General features: G+C 37.5%; 1 protein-coding gene across 8 annotated transcripts in view; it reads left to right on the top strand.

The window, feature by feature from the left end:
• The window catches only part of Cblb (Cbl proto-oncogene B), a 184,306-nt gene that overhangs the window by 79,494 nt on the left and 88,058 nt on the right, over positions 1–16,754 (top strand). For all 8 annotated transcript variants that reach the window (XM_027412527.2, XM_027412526.2, XM_027412525.2 and 5 more), the window contains exon 4: positions 6,411–6,557. In XM_027412527.2, the coding sequence (XP_027268328.1) occupies positions 6,411–6,557 (147 nt within the window). The remainder of the gene's footprint in view (positions 1–6,410; positions 6,558–16,754) is intronic.

The raw sequence follows: 16,754 nt of genomic DNA, 5'->3' as shown, positions 1-16,754 counted from the left end.
TTGTTTTTGTTTTTTAAGCTTTTAAACCAGATAAAAGTAGAAGTGATCTTGTAATACTTTAGTAGATTTTCAAGGGAAAATTTCCCAATAAAACCATTTGGGGAAATCGGCAAAGATGAATTGTTAAGTCTGCTTTGGCATTGATGCAAAGTTAAAATGGCTAGCATGAAAGAAACATTTAGCAGCTTTATTGAATTTGTAAGGTAAGATTTAGTACGGTGCTTTTTTGTGGGCAGTCCTGGCATTATCCTGGAACTTTTCAAAGCTTTCAGTAATAACCCTGTTGAACCTCAGAGTCCTCACACCCAACCTAATTCACCTTCCTCCTGGACCTACTCATCACAGGCAGTGTTCTCTTTAGAACTGTCACCTTGGGAATCTTAAATTCCTCTCTCAGATGATTGCTCTCACGGGGCCTCTGGGTCCAGCTCCCTTTATTTCTACTACTGAATGTTTTTAATCTTTGGAGGTCCCCAATCCTTTTTAAGTGTAGCTATCTGTCCTCAGTGTCCTCAGTACTTCGACCAAGCCTAGCACGTGTTACACATTCACGAAGATCTGTAGGGCAAATGATTGAGTAATGTATGTGTCAGTTGCTTGCCAATTGTTCCTGAGTATGGCTTGGATTCTATGATATTCCTAAGGTGTGCACAATACTCCATGGCTATCAGTTACATAGATGATACTCATATTAAAAAGGGAAGAAAAGCCACATCAACCTTTTTAGACTTACACGTATTAGACCCTTTGCCTCATGCACCACTTAAAAAAAAAAAAAAAAAAAAAGCAAAAGCAAAGACAAACCCTCAATGGGTCAGTCTATTATGTAATATTTCAGAATGAGGAAATTGATCCCAAGGGCTTAGTATCTTAGGACTTAGCATCAGGGTAAGGATATGAACCCAGTAATAACAGACTGCAGAGCCAAACTCTCAAATGTAGAGTATTTGAATGATTAAACAATATGTATTTGAATATCTTTTTCAAACTCTTAAGTATATTAGTTTTGAACATAGCATAATTTCATTTTTGAGTGTTTTTGAGCAGGATGATCATAAAGTGTCCATTACTAGCTACTTGTTATGGACCCATCTGCTCTCCTCATGAGAAGAATCCCAGCTTTGATAGCCTTTGCCTTAATGGAAACTTGCATATCACACATGGAAGAGAATGCTATATAGAGGTTAAAGGATGCCCAGTGCACAACTCTGGTTTGGGCTAGGAATTGGATCTTGGCTTTTGTTTTTAGCAATCTTCTGGTTTAAATTAGTTATTATTTTCTTTTTAAAGTTTCTAATCAGTTTTCATATTTAATTTGTTAATATTTTAATTAGCATACAAACACAAACGTATTGTGGCAATTTCCTATTTATTGTTACATTTTGTTTACATCTCCACTCTCTTCTGTACCCTCATTCCCTTCTTGCTGGTCCTCCTCTGCTCCCCAAGTTAACCATCAGTCCTCAGTTTCCAGGAAGCTAATTGATGTAGGTCGGCAGGTAGTCCTAATGCCTTTGTTCCAGTCTAAGTTGTCTCTGGGCACACTGCTCACTTGTCTTATGCCTTGAAGTAAACAGAGTCTTCAGTGGTAAATAGTTGTTGGACTATTCTCCTTTTTTTACTTCTGGTGCTGTGACTTGAACCAAGCCACCATGCTTCACTTCTAGCTTGGTATTGGGTTTTAAAAACTCTGTCAATCCCCTTGATGGCTATTAGTCTTGATGGCTATTAGTATTTGGACAGAGGGAGTGAGTAATACTGTTTTATTTTCAGACTGTCAGGTCTCTTCTTGATAATAGACTGTTCTCAGGAGGGAGAAATGAAAGGCAAGGCTGACATCAGCCCATTTCCATGCTCCCTTGGGAATGAGAATGCCCAAGGTCCACTGAGGTTGGAGCCCCTCTAAGCCTGTCTTGGATTTCTACTGCATCAAGAATGCAGTAGAAATTGCTACTCAACTGTCCTTGAGCTTCCTTTGGAGTGCCTGTGTTTACATGCTCTGTGTGATGCTTGGGTTTATGTTAGCTTTGTTTCCCCTTGGAAAGAGTTAGGAGCATGTGCTCTAGCTTTAAAATGTGAGAACTGAATTACTAATAGTTTTGGTAAATTACGGTCCTCCATTTCTTCTACCCAGAGCAGCACATTCTCCTGAAGTTTGGACTTCACTAATTAAATATCTTTTAAAGTTTTTGACTAATTTAGACTTTTTATTTCCTCCTTGATTTACGACAGCTATTTCTCCAATGGAGCAATCCAGCAACATGTAATCTCACCAGATTGTGTGCTTTGTGCATCTCTCATGTTCAGTGGATGCCACCAATGAAAATTTGATGTTATTGATTCATTTTCAACATTAGACCATCAAGTTTTAATGGCCATGATTAGAGTGTATCACCACTCCACTCTGACGTGTTTTATTGTAATATTCTCTTTGTGCCGAGTTCACTAATAGTAGCCCTATATATCTCAGAATCAAACTGCATTTGTTCTTTGCCTTTTATGATATTGGCTAGAGCCATCTAAACTACTTGGACTTACTCATAAGCAGTGAGGTGACGTCAATTAAGTCATTTATTCATTCTAATTCAGCCGTATGTTTTTGTTGCACAGTCTACAAATGTGCTTAAGTTTCAGAGACTTGATTCACACCATTGAAAATGTTTACAGTGTTGGAGACTGAATCTAGAACAGAAGGGTGTCCTGAAGCTTGGCTGATGATGGCCTTGATGCATTGGGCACAGTGTTCAAAAAACAGCAAAACCACCTTTAGTTTTCTGCTCTTGTTTGCTTGTTTATTTTTTCACCTCCTTCCCTCCTTTTTAGTCTCCTGCAATGTTGACATCTTCAGTAGTTCTATTCTGTACTAATGTCTACTTTCTGATTGGTTGGTATTTCCGAATACCTTCAGTCTGAAACAATGTTTTATAAACAAAGTTCCCCACAAAAATAAATGAAAAATGGCTCAAGCTGTGATGGTTAATAGAAGATAAATAGTATTGAGAACTTTTTCTTGTAAATGAAGAATTCATAATGCAAAATTCCTTGTAAATAAACTTAGAATTATATTTGTAACGTCGTTACATTGTGGTCTTTTTTAACAGATTTTTTTATTTTTTTTAGTTGTGGTGGGGCAGGAGAGTTTGTAATTAGCAATCACGGAAACCCGCTATTAATTAGTCATTATTTCCGATCAGATGGTGGCAGATCAGGTGGCTTTAGGAAAAGCTGTCTCACTGTGGAATGACTATGAGAGGAACAAATATCTCAGCCTCAGAGAACATGGTCAGTGAGGCTTTCTTTCTTCCCCAGTATTAGATGCTTAGAAATAAATGTAATTTTTGTACTTTCTTTGAAGGTAGGATGTTGTTAAAAGCTAGGTGTCTATAATAGAGAATATGGTGGGTAATTACATAAAGTATATACTACATAGAAAAATATAGGAATGCCATAGTCTGACTACTATGACAATAAATTTAAATAGTAATAAAAGATTTAATTAACCTCATTGAATTATAAGCTTCACAAATCAATGTTTTTGGCAATGAGGTCCCAAAATGGTTATTTACGTATTTGTGGGGTATGTGTAAATATAATAAAATTCCAGATTCTGGACTATATGAAAATTAAGAGAACGTGATACTAATGTCTCCAAATATTTTTTTTATTTAGAAGCAATCTTATTTTACATATCAATCCCCTGTTCCCTCTCCCTCCCATCCCCTCATGCCTCCAAATACTTTTAACAACACAAGTTGGAGTTTCTTTAAAAAAAATACAGGTCAAGTATGTATTTTTCTTTATCTCAGGTCATGTAAAACAAGTCTGACAAAATTTTAGTGACCCATATGCAGGTTTAAAAACAATGGACCTATGCACATTAAGAAATAAGGAGTGGTTATTCATGTATGTAGTCGTGACTATTAGAGCCTGTAGTTTTTAAATTATACAAGTGTTCATGTTTCTGCTTTACATGTTGAGTGTCTGAGTAGCCAATGAACAAGTTAACTCACTCTGTTCTCTTCCATCTTCTGTGGCTCAAATATCTAAGGTTAGTAATTGCTGACTTTATGCCTCAGACTTACACCTTGCAAGGAAAAATTAGAAACATTTGGACAGGATTAAAGAACAAAGACACAAGGGGATGGAGGCAAGCATTTTAGAAAATAAGGAACAGTTGCTTTATCTTAATTTTAATCATATTCATGTCTCTTTTTCCTTCTTATGTGTCAGCTGGAGGATTGGTGGAAAACTAACCCACTTATTTAATAAGAGGACTTAATTCATTGCAGGTTTTCTAAGGTGGCTCTTTTCTTTAAGCATGGATCTTGAAGGTTTTTACAGTTGAGGTTGAGCACACTTGGTTGCTTTTATAGAGCAGAACATTTTGCTTTTCATCTCCTAAAATGCATGTCTTAACACCAGCTGTCATTTTAATCTGAATGGATGGGGAGGCACAGGACAGCCAGGTCAATCCTAAAGATTCAGCTGAGTAGCAGATTTGAACTCAGATGAGGTTGTGTTGAGCACCAGTGTGGATGTATTTCAGAAAATGAAGAGTTGTGGACAGTGATAGTGAATCTGCAGACTGCTAACTTTTGACTCTTTAGAAATGAATCTTCATAGGTAATGTGTGTTACCAGACTACTTGGCACTTTGCTTGACATAAACATATATGACAACACAGTTTATGCCTATTGTTTCCTCTTTATTTTTACTGTCTCTTCAAGAGTGTCTGCATTTCTTTTCTCTGTTCATCTTATGTATCTTTAAAAGTGTTTTAGGGAGCAAAACTCCCATGGGATCATGTAACACTATCTCTTCCAAACATTTTTTTTGTTGTTGTTGCTATTGTTCTTTGTTTTGTGTGTTCTTATTTTTCTGTTGACATTAAGTACAGATTCAAGAGGGAAAAAATGGGCAGAGTAGCATGATTTTTTAGTGACAAAGACATTGCTGAACTACAAGGTTTTATATATTCCAAGTTGAATCACTCTATATTTCATGTGCGTTTTCTTGTTTTCTTGAGGCAGTTGCCCCACCCCAGCCCCCAACACACATATGCACACAAAATGGTTTAAAGCCTCAAAATAGAAGTAAGTTGTATGTGGTGTGTGTGTGTGTGTGTGTGTGTGTGTGTGTGTGTGTGTGTGTGTGTGTATTTATTGGTTGAGTTCTGGCTGGTGATTGTGAGTCAAAGAATGTAAAGACTAAAAGTCTTTAGTTTTTCAACATAGGGGTTCTCTGTGGCTTTGGAGGCTGTTCTGGAACTAGCTCTTGTAGAACAGGCTGGTCTCGAACTCACAGAGATCTACCTTCCTCTGCCTCCCGAGTGCTGGAACTAAAGGCTTAAGCTTACTTTAAAATAATTTTGTTTAACATTTTGTGTTTCATTCAGTTGCTTCTTCATTATCTAGCACTGGCAGTTGAGGGCCTTTCAACACTGTTTATGTCATAAAGTTAAGAAATAGGAGCTATTGCAGGTGGTAGTGCAGGTAGGTATTTTGGCCTTTGAGACATGTTTTAAATTACATAGGAATCCCCCAAAGCTAGGGAATTAGAATGGAGAATCCCTGAATTTACTTTCTTTCTTAGCCATCTTTTCTCATCCTGTTGTCACATCATGCTTTTGAGACATTTCATTTTTTCTGTTTTGGCTCCCCTTCCCATATAGTAGTCTTCATAATGAGGGAAATATGTTAGAATGACCCAGGAAAGTCTGCAAATGTTTGTTCCTAAATCCCTTCACAAAGACATCTCATTTGTAGGTAGATGAGGCCAGTGAACTCAGAGAAACTTTGGCTCCTTCATTTGGCTCTCTTGATGTCAAGTACAAATGAATGTCCTCTCATCCCATTTCCTGTCGCATCTTTCCTTCTGCCGTGCTCCAGAGAGCCAAAGTGATAACCATCCTCTGAAAGCTTTGCTTCTGATGCTTTCAGCACCCTCTCCTCCCCCATCCTCTTCTCTTCTCCTCAGGACATCCATGTGCCATGCAATTACATATCTTCCTGGGCTCTCCTCTTGGGGCATGTTTTCCCTTTCCTTTTCTGGGTACAAATAGCACCCTGTCATTTGTGTTTAGCACTTGTATTTAGAGTATGCTATCCATGGGTTTATCTTTCTCATTAAACTGTGAGTTTAATGAATGAAATTACATAATTTTCCGTGCTCATATTTCTGTTAAGTAAATACATGGGTATAGGATAAAATAAAAACGTGTTAGGAATGTAATTGTGCGGCGAACATTATTTTAGATGGATTCTCAACTTGAGATCAACCTATTTTTAGGTTCATGACTGACTCCTAAGACTCAGAATAATAAATACAGAATTTACTTGGCTTAATATAAATTTCCATTAAAGGCTGCATGCACCCATTTACCGCTCTTCATTTTTTTTCCCCTTGTACAGACGGAATCTTACAAAATTGTCCCTTATCTTCAGTCACATGCTGGCAGAAATTAAGGCAATCTTTCCCAATGGCCAGTTCCAGGGTGACAACTTCCGCATCACAAAGGCAGATGCTGCTGAATTCTGGAGGAAGTTTTTTGGAGACAAGTAAGTGAGAGTATGGATCTGTCTTTCTCAAGTGACCTAGTTCTCTATGTTGTCATGTTTTCTTCTTGAGTACACTGAGAAAGTATTCGGTATCTTTCACAAGGTTTGGTTATTTTCTTCTTCCTTCAATGCTGAGGATTTGAGCCAGGACCTGTGCATGCTCCGTAAGTGTTTTACCACTGAGCTATGACCCCCAAACTTTGATAAGTGGTTAGAATGCTAATTTGCCTGTTGTAGTAGACAAATGTGTTAATATTGCAACATATAATTTTTGTTGTTAGAGTAAATGTCAGATTAGACAGAATTATGTAGAATTATGTATTCTGAAAGAACTTAATTCAGTTCATTAGCTCTGAAAAGCAGAGACATAAAATAATTCATGTGTATAATTTATTATTTAATACCCACCTAGGATATATATATATATATATATATATATATATATATATCTCCATCTATGATATATCTAGAGATATATCTCATATATATGTGGTGTAGGGGAATATTTACTTTAAAAAGCATAAACTGGACTATGGAGATAGCTCAGGGGAAAGTGCTTGCTGTGTAGGCAGGGAAACCACAGCTTGAATTGCCAGTATCCACACAACTTTATGGGCGGGGCAGCCCACCTGTAACACCAACATGCTGAACGAGGAGATGGGCTTCCTGAAGCAAGCTGACAAACTACAGTAACTGAGTTGGTGAGCCCAGGGTAATGTGAAATGTGAGAGACCCCGCCTCACATATAAGGTGGAGTGTGGTTGAAAAAGACATTCTGTGTTTGACTTCTGTTGTGAAATATTAGTTTAAGTTGTGTTACATTTGTTTATGCTGTGGAACATTTGTTTAATGATGTAAAGATGTGTTGCATTGTTTTATGTTGCATTTGCTGAACTTTGTAAAACTGTGTTACCTTGCCTGCCTAAAACTAGACCTGATTGGTCTAATAAAAAGCTGAATGGCCAATAGAAAGGCAGGAGAGAGAAAAAAGCAGGGCTGGTGGGCACAGAGAGTAAATAGGAGGAGAAATCTAGGAAAAAGTGGGAAGGAATGAGAAAAGGTGAAGGAGAGGAGGACACCAGTTTCCAGCCACACAGCCAGCCACGGAGAAAGAAGGACACATAACATAAAGAAAGGTAGAAAGCCCAGAGGCAAATTGTAGTTAAAGAGAAACCAGATAATTTAAGTTAGAAAAGCTGGCTAGAAACAAGCCAAGCTAAGGCTGGGAATTCATAAGTAAGAATAAGTTGCTGTGTATTTATTTGGGAGCTAGGTGGAGGGCCCCCAAACAGTTAAAAAAGATAAACAAAACTACAGACTTCTTTTTAGTGGAGGTGTATGTTAAGATTAGAAAAGATTTTTTAAAATGAGGCACAAGAAACTCCTGTTTCACCCAGCTACCTTTTCTGTGTATTATTCACAAAAGCCCATTATATTTGAACAAAGGCCATGTTGCTAGTGTCATCACAGAGCTGCCAAGTGAAGATAGTGAAGTTATTTCTCATAAACGCTTCTTACTCAGATAGAAATTGCCATGAGCAGTGCTATGTTTGGGATGGAATGTATAAGTTCATCATAATTCATGTAAAACTAGGAAAACTTTGTGGAGCATCCCTGAGAAGGGAACAGCAGGAGGAGGAGACAAATGGCTTCTCCAGTAACTTCATAAGGCTCTCTTTGCAAAGGGCGTCTTCACATGCTCTTGATGTAAGGGGCATCCTGCCCACGAGAGGATCATCGATGGCCTCTACATTGATTAGGCTTTAAACTGGGTAGATGTGTCTGTCTGTTGCATAAATAGTGAAGGTAGATGTACTAAGTATGGGCTACGCTTTGAGATGCTCAGTACTCTCAGCCTGGTAATTGTAGTATTGGTTTAATCTTTGTCTTTTTTTTATATCATGGTTGGTTAATGTAGCTACTACTACATCTAGAATATACTTAGATAAAGCAGTGATTTTACAGACATGCAACAATTTTGTTCCAAAGATACATTTTGGTTTGCTATTTGAGAAGGGTCTTACTATGTAGCTTAGGCTAACCTGAAAGTTAAGGTCCTCTCATGTGCCAGCATCATAGGTGTGTGCCACCATTCCTGGTTTGGCTTCAATCAATATTAAATTCTACTTTTCTATATTAAAGTGGACGCTTTGAAATGAAAGGAGAAAATTCCATTTTATTCCAATAATATAAACATTTTGTGTTGTAGAAACCCAGCTTCTCAAAAAAGAAAGAAAAAAAAAAAGAAGCCCAGCTTTTCATAACATCATTGTATCCAGTGAGGGATTAATACTTTCCTCGTCATCTACTAACATGAACTATAGAAGCAGAGAGTATACTCGGGAATATGGATGAGGGGTGCAAAGCAGACATGCAAATTCTAGAAGAATTCCAGCATCTGTAGCTCCTCTAGCGTACACATGGTGATTTTCAAAATAGTGTTTTTCTCACAGCTTCTGAAAATGCGTGGAACAAGTTGTTCATGGAAATTCATTTCAAAAAACTGAAAATTCTGCTTTGTTGTGTAATGCTTTGTTAGGAGGTTCCTGAGAAATAACAACTTGGCTCATATTTTTTAAAAGTCATGTTTATTTTGCTGACACCACACAGGACAGTGAATTATAAATTTTAGACACCTTGGTTTTCCTCTGCTTAGCCACAGACACCAAGGGGCTGCTATTGTGTAGAAAGAACTGTTCTGTCAGGAAATCACTTAAGCTACGGGTCCAGTGCTGTCCCTGTCTTCAGTTCTCTACCTCCTGCCAAGTCTACTGACTTGAAAAGGACTTTAACACTTTTCAGATGAGCATACAATTCCAAGGTGCTTTTGGAACTGACAAGAATAAAACTGGAGTTATAAAATGAGCAACACCTTTGTGAGATTATTCGAGAAACCATCTTTGCATTCTCTGTTGATTGCTGTTCTGCACTTTCCTGTGTCTTTTGAATTCATGAGCAGTGCATGAATAGTGTAACTTCCCATGGACTGAATTCTTTCTCTTCATCAGATAGCCCATATTTACTTGATTCTCATCTTCAAGAATTCCTGTCACTTATCCTTTAGAGTGATGATAAGTAGGAAGGATTTCATTGAATCTAACCAGTGACTTTACACTTCAGAATGGCATTGTTTAAAAAAAAAAAAAAAAAAAAACCTATAGGAGGATGTTTCTGAAAACAGTATAATTTTATTTTTTATTTATTTTTATTTTTTTGCTTAACAAGTGTTACTGTGGTTTACCTCCCTGAAGGGATAAAGTCATCTTTAACAAAACATTAGGAATGAATTAAAATAGAAAACAAGCCATTCTTCATAAGACTTAATGATATTCTAAAATATAATTTCAGGTCAGACCTTTTGAAAACAGGGAATAGAAAAGCAGCTTTCAAATCTGTCTTCCTACTCTCTGTCTGAGGCTCCGCATAGCAGCCATTAGGCCCTGTCTGCCAGAAAGCCTCAGTTAGACAAGATGGCCACTACAAAAGGAATAGAAAATCATGCATGTGTCAATTTTTTATGCAAATCCATTTAGTGTTTCAAAAGTTTAGTGTTGCCTTTACTTCCTTATTTTGTTCACCAGCAGTTAGTAGAAGCATGGAGGAAAGTAACATTATTGAATAAATTTGTCACTATAAGTTTTACAAAAGCAGACGATATCAGACCAAATCTTCATATTCTGGAATAATCTTTGTAATTTGGGGGAGGGGGCTCATACTGTTAATGCAGAAACATTTTCTGTCTGGCACATTTCCTAACTCACCCAGGTGTATAATTGCCTAGGAAAGAAGGCAGGGGAGAGGATAGGGGAGGGGATGGAGGGATGGATGGAAGAGGACAATATGAGAGCGTCAGGGAGAAGAGGAGGGGGCTAAAGTGTTCACACTATTTTTCTAAGCAGGACCAGTTGCTAATCAGTTTTCATCAATGCGTCCTGAGCAAATTATTATTCAGCAAGGACTGATGGACTACTGTCTTTGACTTCTCTAATGTGCCCATGACCAGTTGTCATGGTGAAGCTTTGACCCCTCTCCCCGGCTTGCTGTAACAGCCTTTTTATCGAAACCTCTGTCTTCAGGAACAGCTTCTGAGACCAGTGAGATGTGTGGCAGGAAGCAGAAAAGCAATCATTCCAAACATCAGCCAGTACTGCCTTCAGGAATATTGGCTCTGAGATCAAGTCTAACACGCCAAGCTTTAGGACTTAGGAAAGGTTAATTGATCTCTCTTTCTTTTCTTTCTTCTCGAGCTCCTTCTGCTTCACCCGCCCTCAGCCCTCACACCCAGGTCATCTGCAAAGGAACAAGTAGCGAACAGTTTACCAGTATTTCCCCTTGCACATTTCTGTTTTCACACTTCACTCTGTTAATTTTCCTACAGCTGCTTGGGTGACTAGTCACCCATGGTATGCCCACCCACTTTGGATGCTTTCCTGACAGGCTTTTTTATCTATACTGGTTTTCCACATTCTTATTAGCCAGGTACCCAGGTTCCCATCCATTCTTCTGGTTTCCCAGTTGAGGCATCTCTAAGAGACTAGACAATCCATTTGAAGACTCTCATTTAACTTTGTTTTTGAGAGCCTGGTATATGTTTTAGAGTGTGTAGGCACTGCAGGCTGTGTGCATTTACTATTTTTACTATTTTATTAAAATCATTTGGATAATTATCATACTTTCATTCAGTTTCGGGGTTTCATGAGGTCGGGTTCATGTATTTGTCTCTGTAGATCCCTCAGCAGAGTATGTCATTGATGTCTTCATGAATATTGTATATTCATCTCACAGGCTGGAAGCAGTACAGGAGTTGTGTGGCCCCGTAGCCCATGTGAGAGAAGGACAAAGCAGCTTGTTTCCTTGAAGAGGAGGAATATAGGTTAGATGAGAGGCTCTGCGGTGCCTCTGCGTTCTGACTGCAGCATTTCCTCCCTTTGTCACTGAGCACACTGCTTGAACTTTCCATGTGTCCCTTTCCTTTTGTCTAGGGTGCATGCGAGATAGTGATAGTCTCTGTTGTCTGGTGCTGAGGAACATTAACCAGTCAGAAGCTGCCTATAAGGAGGATAATACTGTCTGGCGCAAAATGAGCCAACTGTATTGTGAAGTAGTTAAACAGTTTTGTTCTTTGATCTTACTTCAAATACCATATATAGCTATATATTTGCTGATTCTAGAATTAATATAGTTAATCTTTGACTCTGATGGAACTTCCACATCTGGCAATCTAAAGCTCACCAAAAAGAGTTAAAAGTGAAAATTGCCTTGTTCTGAGATTATGTGTATCCCCTTGTAAAAGTGAGTTAAAGAGAAATAATCTTGCTTACTCTGGGGAAAATGACCTTTTTGTAGCTGGTTTATTGCCTCTGCCTTTGATTTCTCCGGGAAGTGGTATGGACTTTCTTTGGTTTGCTGTATTTACTTTTCATTTTCAACAAGAAACAAGAAAAACTTATTTATTTTCCTCTCCATTGAGTAGGATATATGTTCTTCTATACTATTAACTAGATCTGTTTCCCATTATAGGAAAGACAATTTAGTTCTCTTCATTTAATAGAGAGAACATAGTTGAAACTGAGAACTTTTATTTTATTTTATTTTATTTTTTCCATTCATTTATTTATCTCATAAATAAAGTCATGCACAATTATGATACACAATACAGTATGTTCACAATGGCATGGCTAACTTAAACCAATTAACATGTTACATCACACTTATTCATCATTTTTGTTTTGAGAACACTTAAAGTATACTATCTTACAACTTTTAAAATATAGCATATTGTTATCAACCATATTTATCATGTGAAACTATACAACAGATTCACTAGGAAAAGATAACTAAAAAGTAAAATGTAAACTCAAAAATAATTTCAGTTGAACCAGGCAGGTCCCATTATTGTCTACTTAAACAAATTAAAGTATTTATGCCAATAAAATAATAGTTAAATGCAAATTGAAGTTTTTTTCCTACTGTTGTACTCATTGTCTAAAATGCAAAATTACAAAATTGTAACTTACTAATTATAAGCATTGTGTGTTCAATTTGAGATATACGAAATAAAAATGATAAATGCTTAGAGTTAATATTTTGCCATTGCAACCAGTATTGAGTTAATTTACCAGTGGCCACTGACTGAAGGGTGAGAGGAACATTGGCTCCCAAGGAGAGTTCATGTTGTAGGGAATGTACATTTACTATCAATATATCCACCTGGCCTCTCACTGGGGATACAGGAGTGTGGCTGACTTACTGTGTTATCTGGTTAGTTCAAAAGAAAGAAACATGGGAAATTCAGTGTTTTATAAATACATTGTCTTCCCCTCTTTTTTCTTTATTCTTCCCTGTACTTTGAAAGAAGTGTCATTAAGAACAATCTTAATAAAAGCCAGAACATATTTAAAGAGTAGGTCTAGATTAGCTCACCTTACAAAAATCAACCAAAAGAGAATAATGATTATATCATGTTACAGTGATTAGTGCCATTGTTGGGCAGAGGATGTTGTGGCATTATTGACAGATGATCAGCTGAATTACATTATACTCAGAATGGTCTTGGTGACTATAGAATTCAAACAAGGATGGTGGGGTATGCGCCCTCAGGGGCTCCCCTGGCTCAGGACTGAGTATACTCACCGCTGGTGGCTCTCTCTCCACTATTTTGAGACCTCTGCCTGATGCTTTCTTTGCACTTTTATTGCTTACATAAAGCCAACTTTCAAAGCTCAGTTGTCTGGGTCCCTAAGAAAAACTGAAAGCCATTGGTAAGTTTTAAGTGGAAGGGGATTCAATTTATGTGCTAGGTGGATGACAATATTGCACGGTGTGGTTAGGGAATGTCTACAAATCTTAATTGAATTCTTCATTAGCAGCTTACTACTAAATACTTTTCTAGCATAGGATATTACTCAATCTATTGCCTATATTCATGTATATATGGATTATATATATGCTTCACTATACTAATGTATGTATTCACCATATGCAAAACACATATAGAATGATGTGCTATAATATAAAATATTTTAAATTATATACAACACAAGTTTAATGTTGAGATATTCTACACATCCTGGAAAAGGGTCATCTGTGTATATCCTCTGTTGTATATGACCACCACCTACACCTAAGGTTCATTGCAACATCTTCATAAATGCCTATTTATGTACTTGGTTCGGCCTCACCCCTTTACCTCTTCTGCTCCCTTTCCTATTCTCCCAAGTCTCCCTTCTACTTTCTTATCATGCACCTACAAACACACACACACACACACACACACACACACACACACACACACACACACACACGCACTCTCACACCCGAGAAAGTGAAAGATAAGGAGAGATGGAGACAGGATGATATAAGATGCTATTGTAGATGATGTCCGGTGGTGGGTGCATGATGTTGACCATGGAAGAAAAGCTACATAAATAGGACCTGTCCCTTTTTCATGAAGACAAAGGTGACAGGAAAGGGTTACACCTGAAGCACCCATCTGCAGTTTTTCTAGCTTTTGATTCCTCTTTTAATCTTGAGAATCTATTGCTCATACTCATGTCCTTTTTTCTTTCCTCCCTTTCACGTCCCTTTCTTATCTTCTCTTCTTAGCTCCCTCCACACTTCCTCCCCTCCCTTTCCCTTCCTATCTCCCTTCCCTCCTATCTCCTTCCCTCCCCCATCCTCCTCCTCTTTCTGTGTGTGCACTGCTTAGTGACAAAACACATTAACATTTGTTGACATCATTAATGTTTTCTGAATGAGTGCTTGATATTAAACTAATCACTTAAACTCCTAAAATTGTGTTTCCAAACTGTTTTTAAAGTAGTTTAGAAAAATCCCCATGTTACCTCTATATAAAACAAAAACCCAGAAGAGAAAGAAATGATGTAATTATATTTTACTTTCAAAAAATGTTAAATAACCCAAAACATTCTTTTCCACCAAACTTCAAAATCCATCGTTTTTTCTCCTTAATTCTTGGCAGCTAATTAGGTTTGAGGTTGATTCATTAAGAAAAAAAGATTTAAGATGCGCTCATTTCATTCTCAAAAATTCTTGTACATTTTTACTTTTTGAATCCTTACTCTTTTTTTTTTTTTTTTTTTCCCAAGACACGGTTTCTCTGTAGGTTTAGAGACTGTCCTGGAACTCTCTTTGAAGACTGGACTGGCCTCAAACTCACAGAAATCTGCCTGCCTCTGCACCACCAATGCCTGTCGCTGGTGAATTCTTAACCTTAACAAAACTTGAAATTCAGTACTTTAAAAAGTGTTTCTAATGCCAGGTGGTGTTGGTGCACACCTTTAATCCCAGCACTTGGGAGGCAGAGGCAGGCAGATATCTGTGAGTTTGAGGTCGGCCTGGTGTACAAGAGCTAGTTCTAGGACAGCCTCCAAAGCCACAGAGAAACCCTGTCTCAAAAAACAAAAACAAAACAAAAAAAATGTTTCTATAATAGTTTATAGCTCATTATAATATTAAATATGCTTCAAAATATTTGAAATAAACTGCTATAGACTAAAGAAGAGACCTCATTATATTAAAATATTACAAGAAAAGCGGTTTTCTTTGGAATCAGAGATCCTGTTTGCTAAACCCTGGGAGTCTTTCTAGCATTCCTCTTTTGTCTTGGATGTTTTGACCCTGGTAGGAGAATGGGAGAGAGGAAGGAAGAGAATCAGGGGGATTGATGGTTTCATCTTGTAAGTCACAAGCACTATTCCCCCAAATGACTGGACAGGCGTGTTTATTACCCATTATAAAACATCTGGGCTTCTTCAGTTCCAGTCTCTACATCACTAAGAGTCCTACCATGTGTGTGGGTGCCACTGGGCATCCTCATAGAGAGAATTAAGGCTCAGGGAACACATGTAAAAGACAGTTGATGCTTCCATCGCTGTCTGGCTGTGAGTAAAACACATATTTTGTGCTGACCCAGAAGCCTGGAGTCTTCTGTCAGCATCCATGAAACTGGAAATTAATTCCCGAGGAGCTTGGAAGCTTAGCATCCCGCCTCTGTGGCACCTTAGAATCACTTTTGGCTGGTAGGAAAGCTATTCCACTTAATAGCAAAGTAATTGATTTTTTTTTTACAGTCAGCATATGGAAATATATTACTGACTACTAAATGTTCACCACTGTCTGCTAAATATTCATATTATGTTTTAAATGTCGATTATTACTGTGAAGGATAGTAACTTTTTTTCCTCTTTAGTTCTAGTTTTGCCCTTCTGTTTATTACTCTTAATTGATAAAGCAGTGTTTATACAAAATATGATCCTTGATCTGTGCTTCAGGCCTGTAATCCCAGCTCCTCAAGAGCATAAGGAAGGAGAATCACAAATTGAAGGTGTGCCTGGGCTGTGGAGACAGGTACTGTCCATCCTAGGGAATTTAATGAGACCTAGTCTGAATATAGAAGGACCTTATGGTATACATAATTATGCTTAGTATGTGCAGTTTCTTCTGTCAGGGTCTTAAAATATTGCTAGATGCCCATTTGTTTTGCTTTCATGCTTAGACTTCTAATAGGCTTCACTCATTGCTGAGTTAATTGGCCAGTACTGAGAGATTTAAGAGGAATTCTGTTTTATTATTGACGTGTGTGTGTGTGTGTGTGTGTGTGTGTGTGTGTGTGTGTGTGTGTGTGTGTGTGTGTATAACACCAAGCAAGCACATTGTTGAAATGAAGATCATTTAAAAACATTGCTCAAATTTCTGTGACATAATTTCCTACTTTTAATGTTTATGTTTTTAAAATTTGATTTAATCTGACTATAGCCCATCAAAGGCCGTTTGCTTTGAACATGAACAGTTGCATCCATGCACTTTCCAAATGTTAATGAACTTTCTGAGGAAATATAATGAAGACCAGTTGTGCTTTAGGAAGATGTGAATAAACACTCAATGTTCTAAGACCAGAGTCTGCTGTCCTGTGGTCCATACTAGGAAATGGAAAAATTATACCAGGAATTTTAATGCATTTTAAAAGTGTTGTATTTGCAGCCTCTCTGCCTAGTCTTTTCTACCAATAACCACATTTCCAAACTCAAAAATTAAATATGAGTGTCACAGTGGAGATTTAGGAACTCTTTAGTGAGTTCCTAAAAACGGTTGAAAAAGTGGACTTGGAAACATGATGACCATTTTATTAGAGTTTGAAAGAAAAACAATAGAGCAGGCAAGCTAAAAATCTCAGCA

Source organism: Cricetulus griseus, chromosome 4, assembly GCF_003668045.3.
Source record: "Cricetulus griseus strain 17A/GY chromosome 4, alternate assembly CriGri-PICRH-1.0, whole genome shotgun sequence".
Taxonomy (NCBI): Eukaryota; Metazoa; Chordata; class Mammalia; order Rodentia; family Cricetidae; genus Cricetulus; species Cricetulus griseus.
This window is presented reverse-complemented; position numbering and strand designations above follow the sequence as displayed.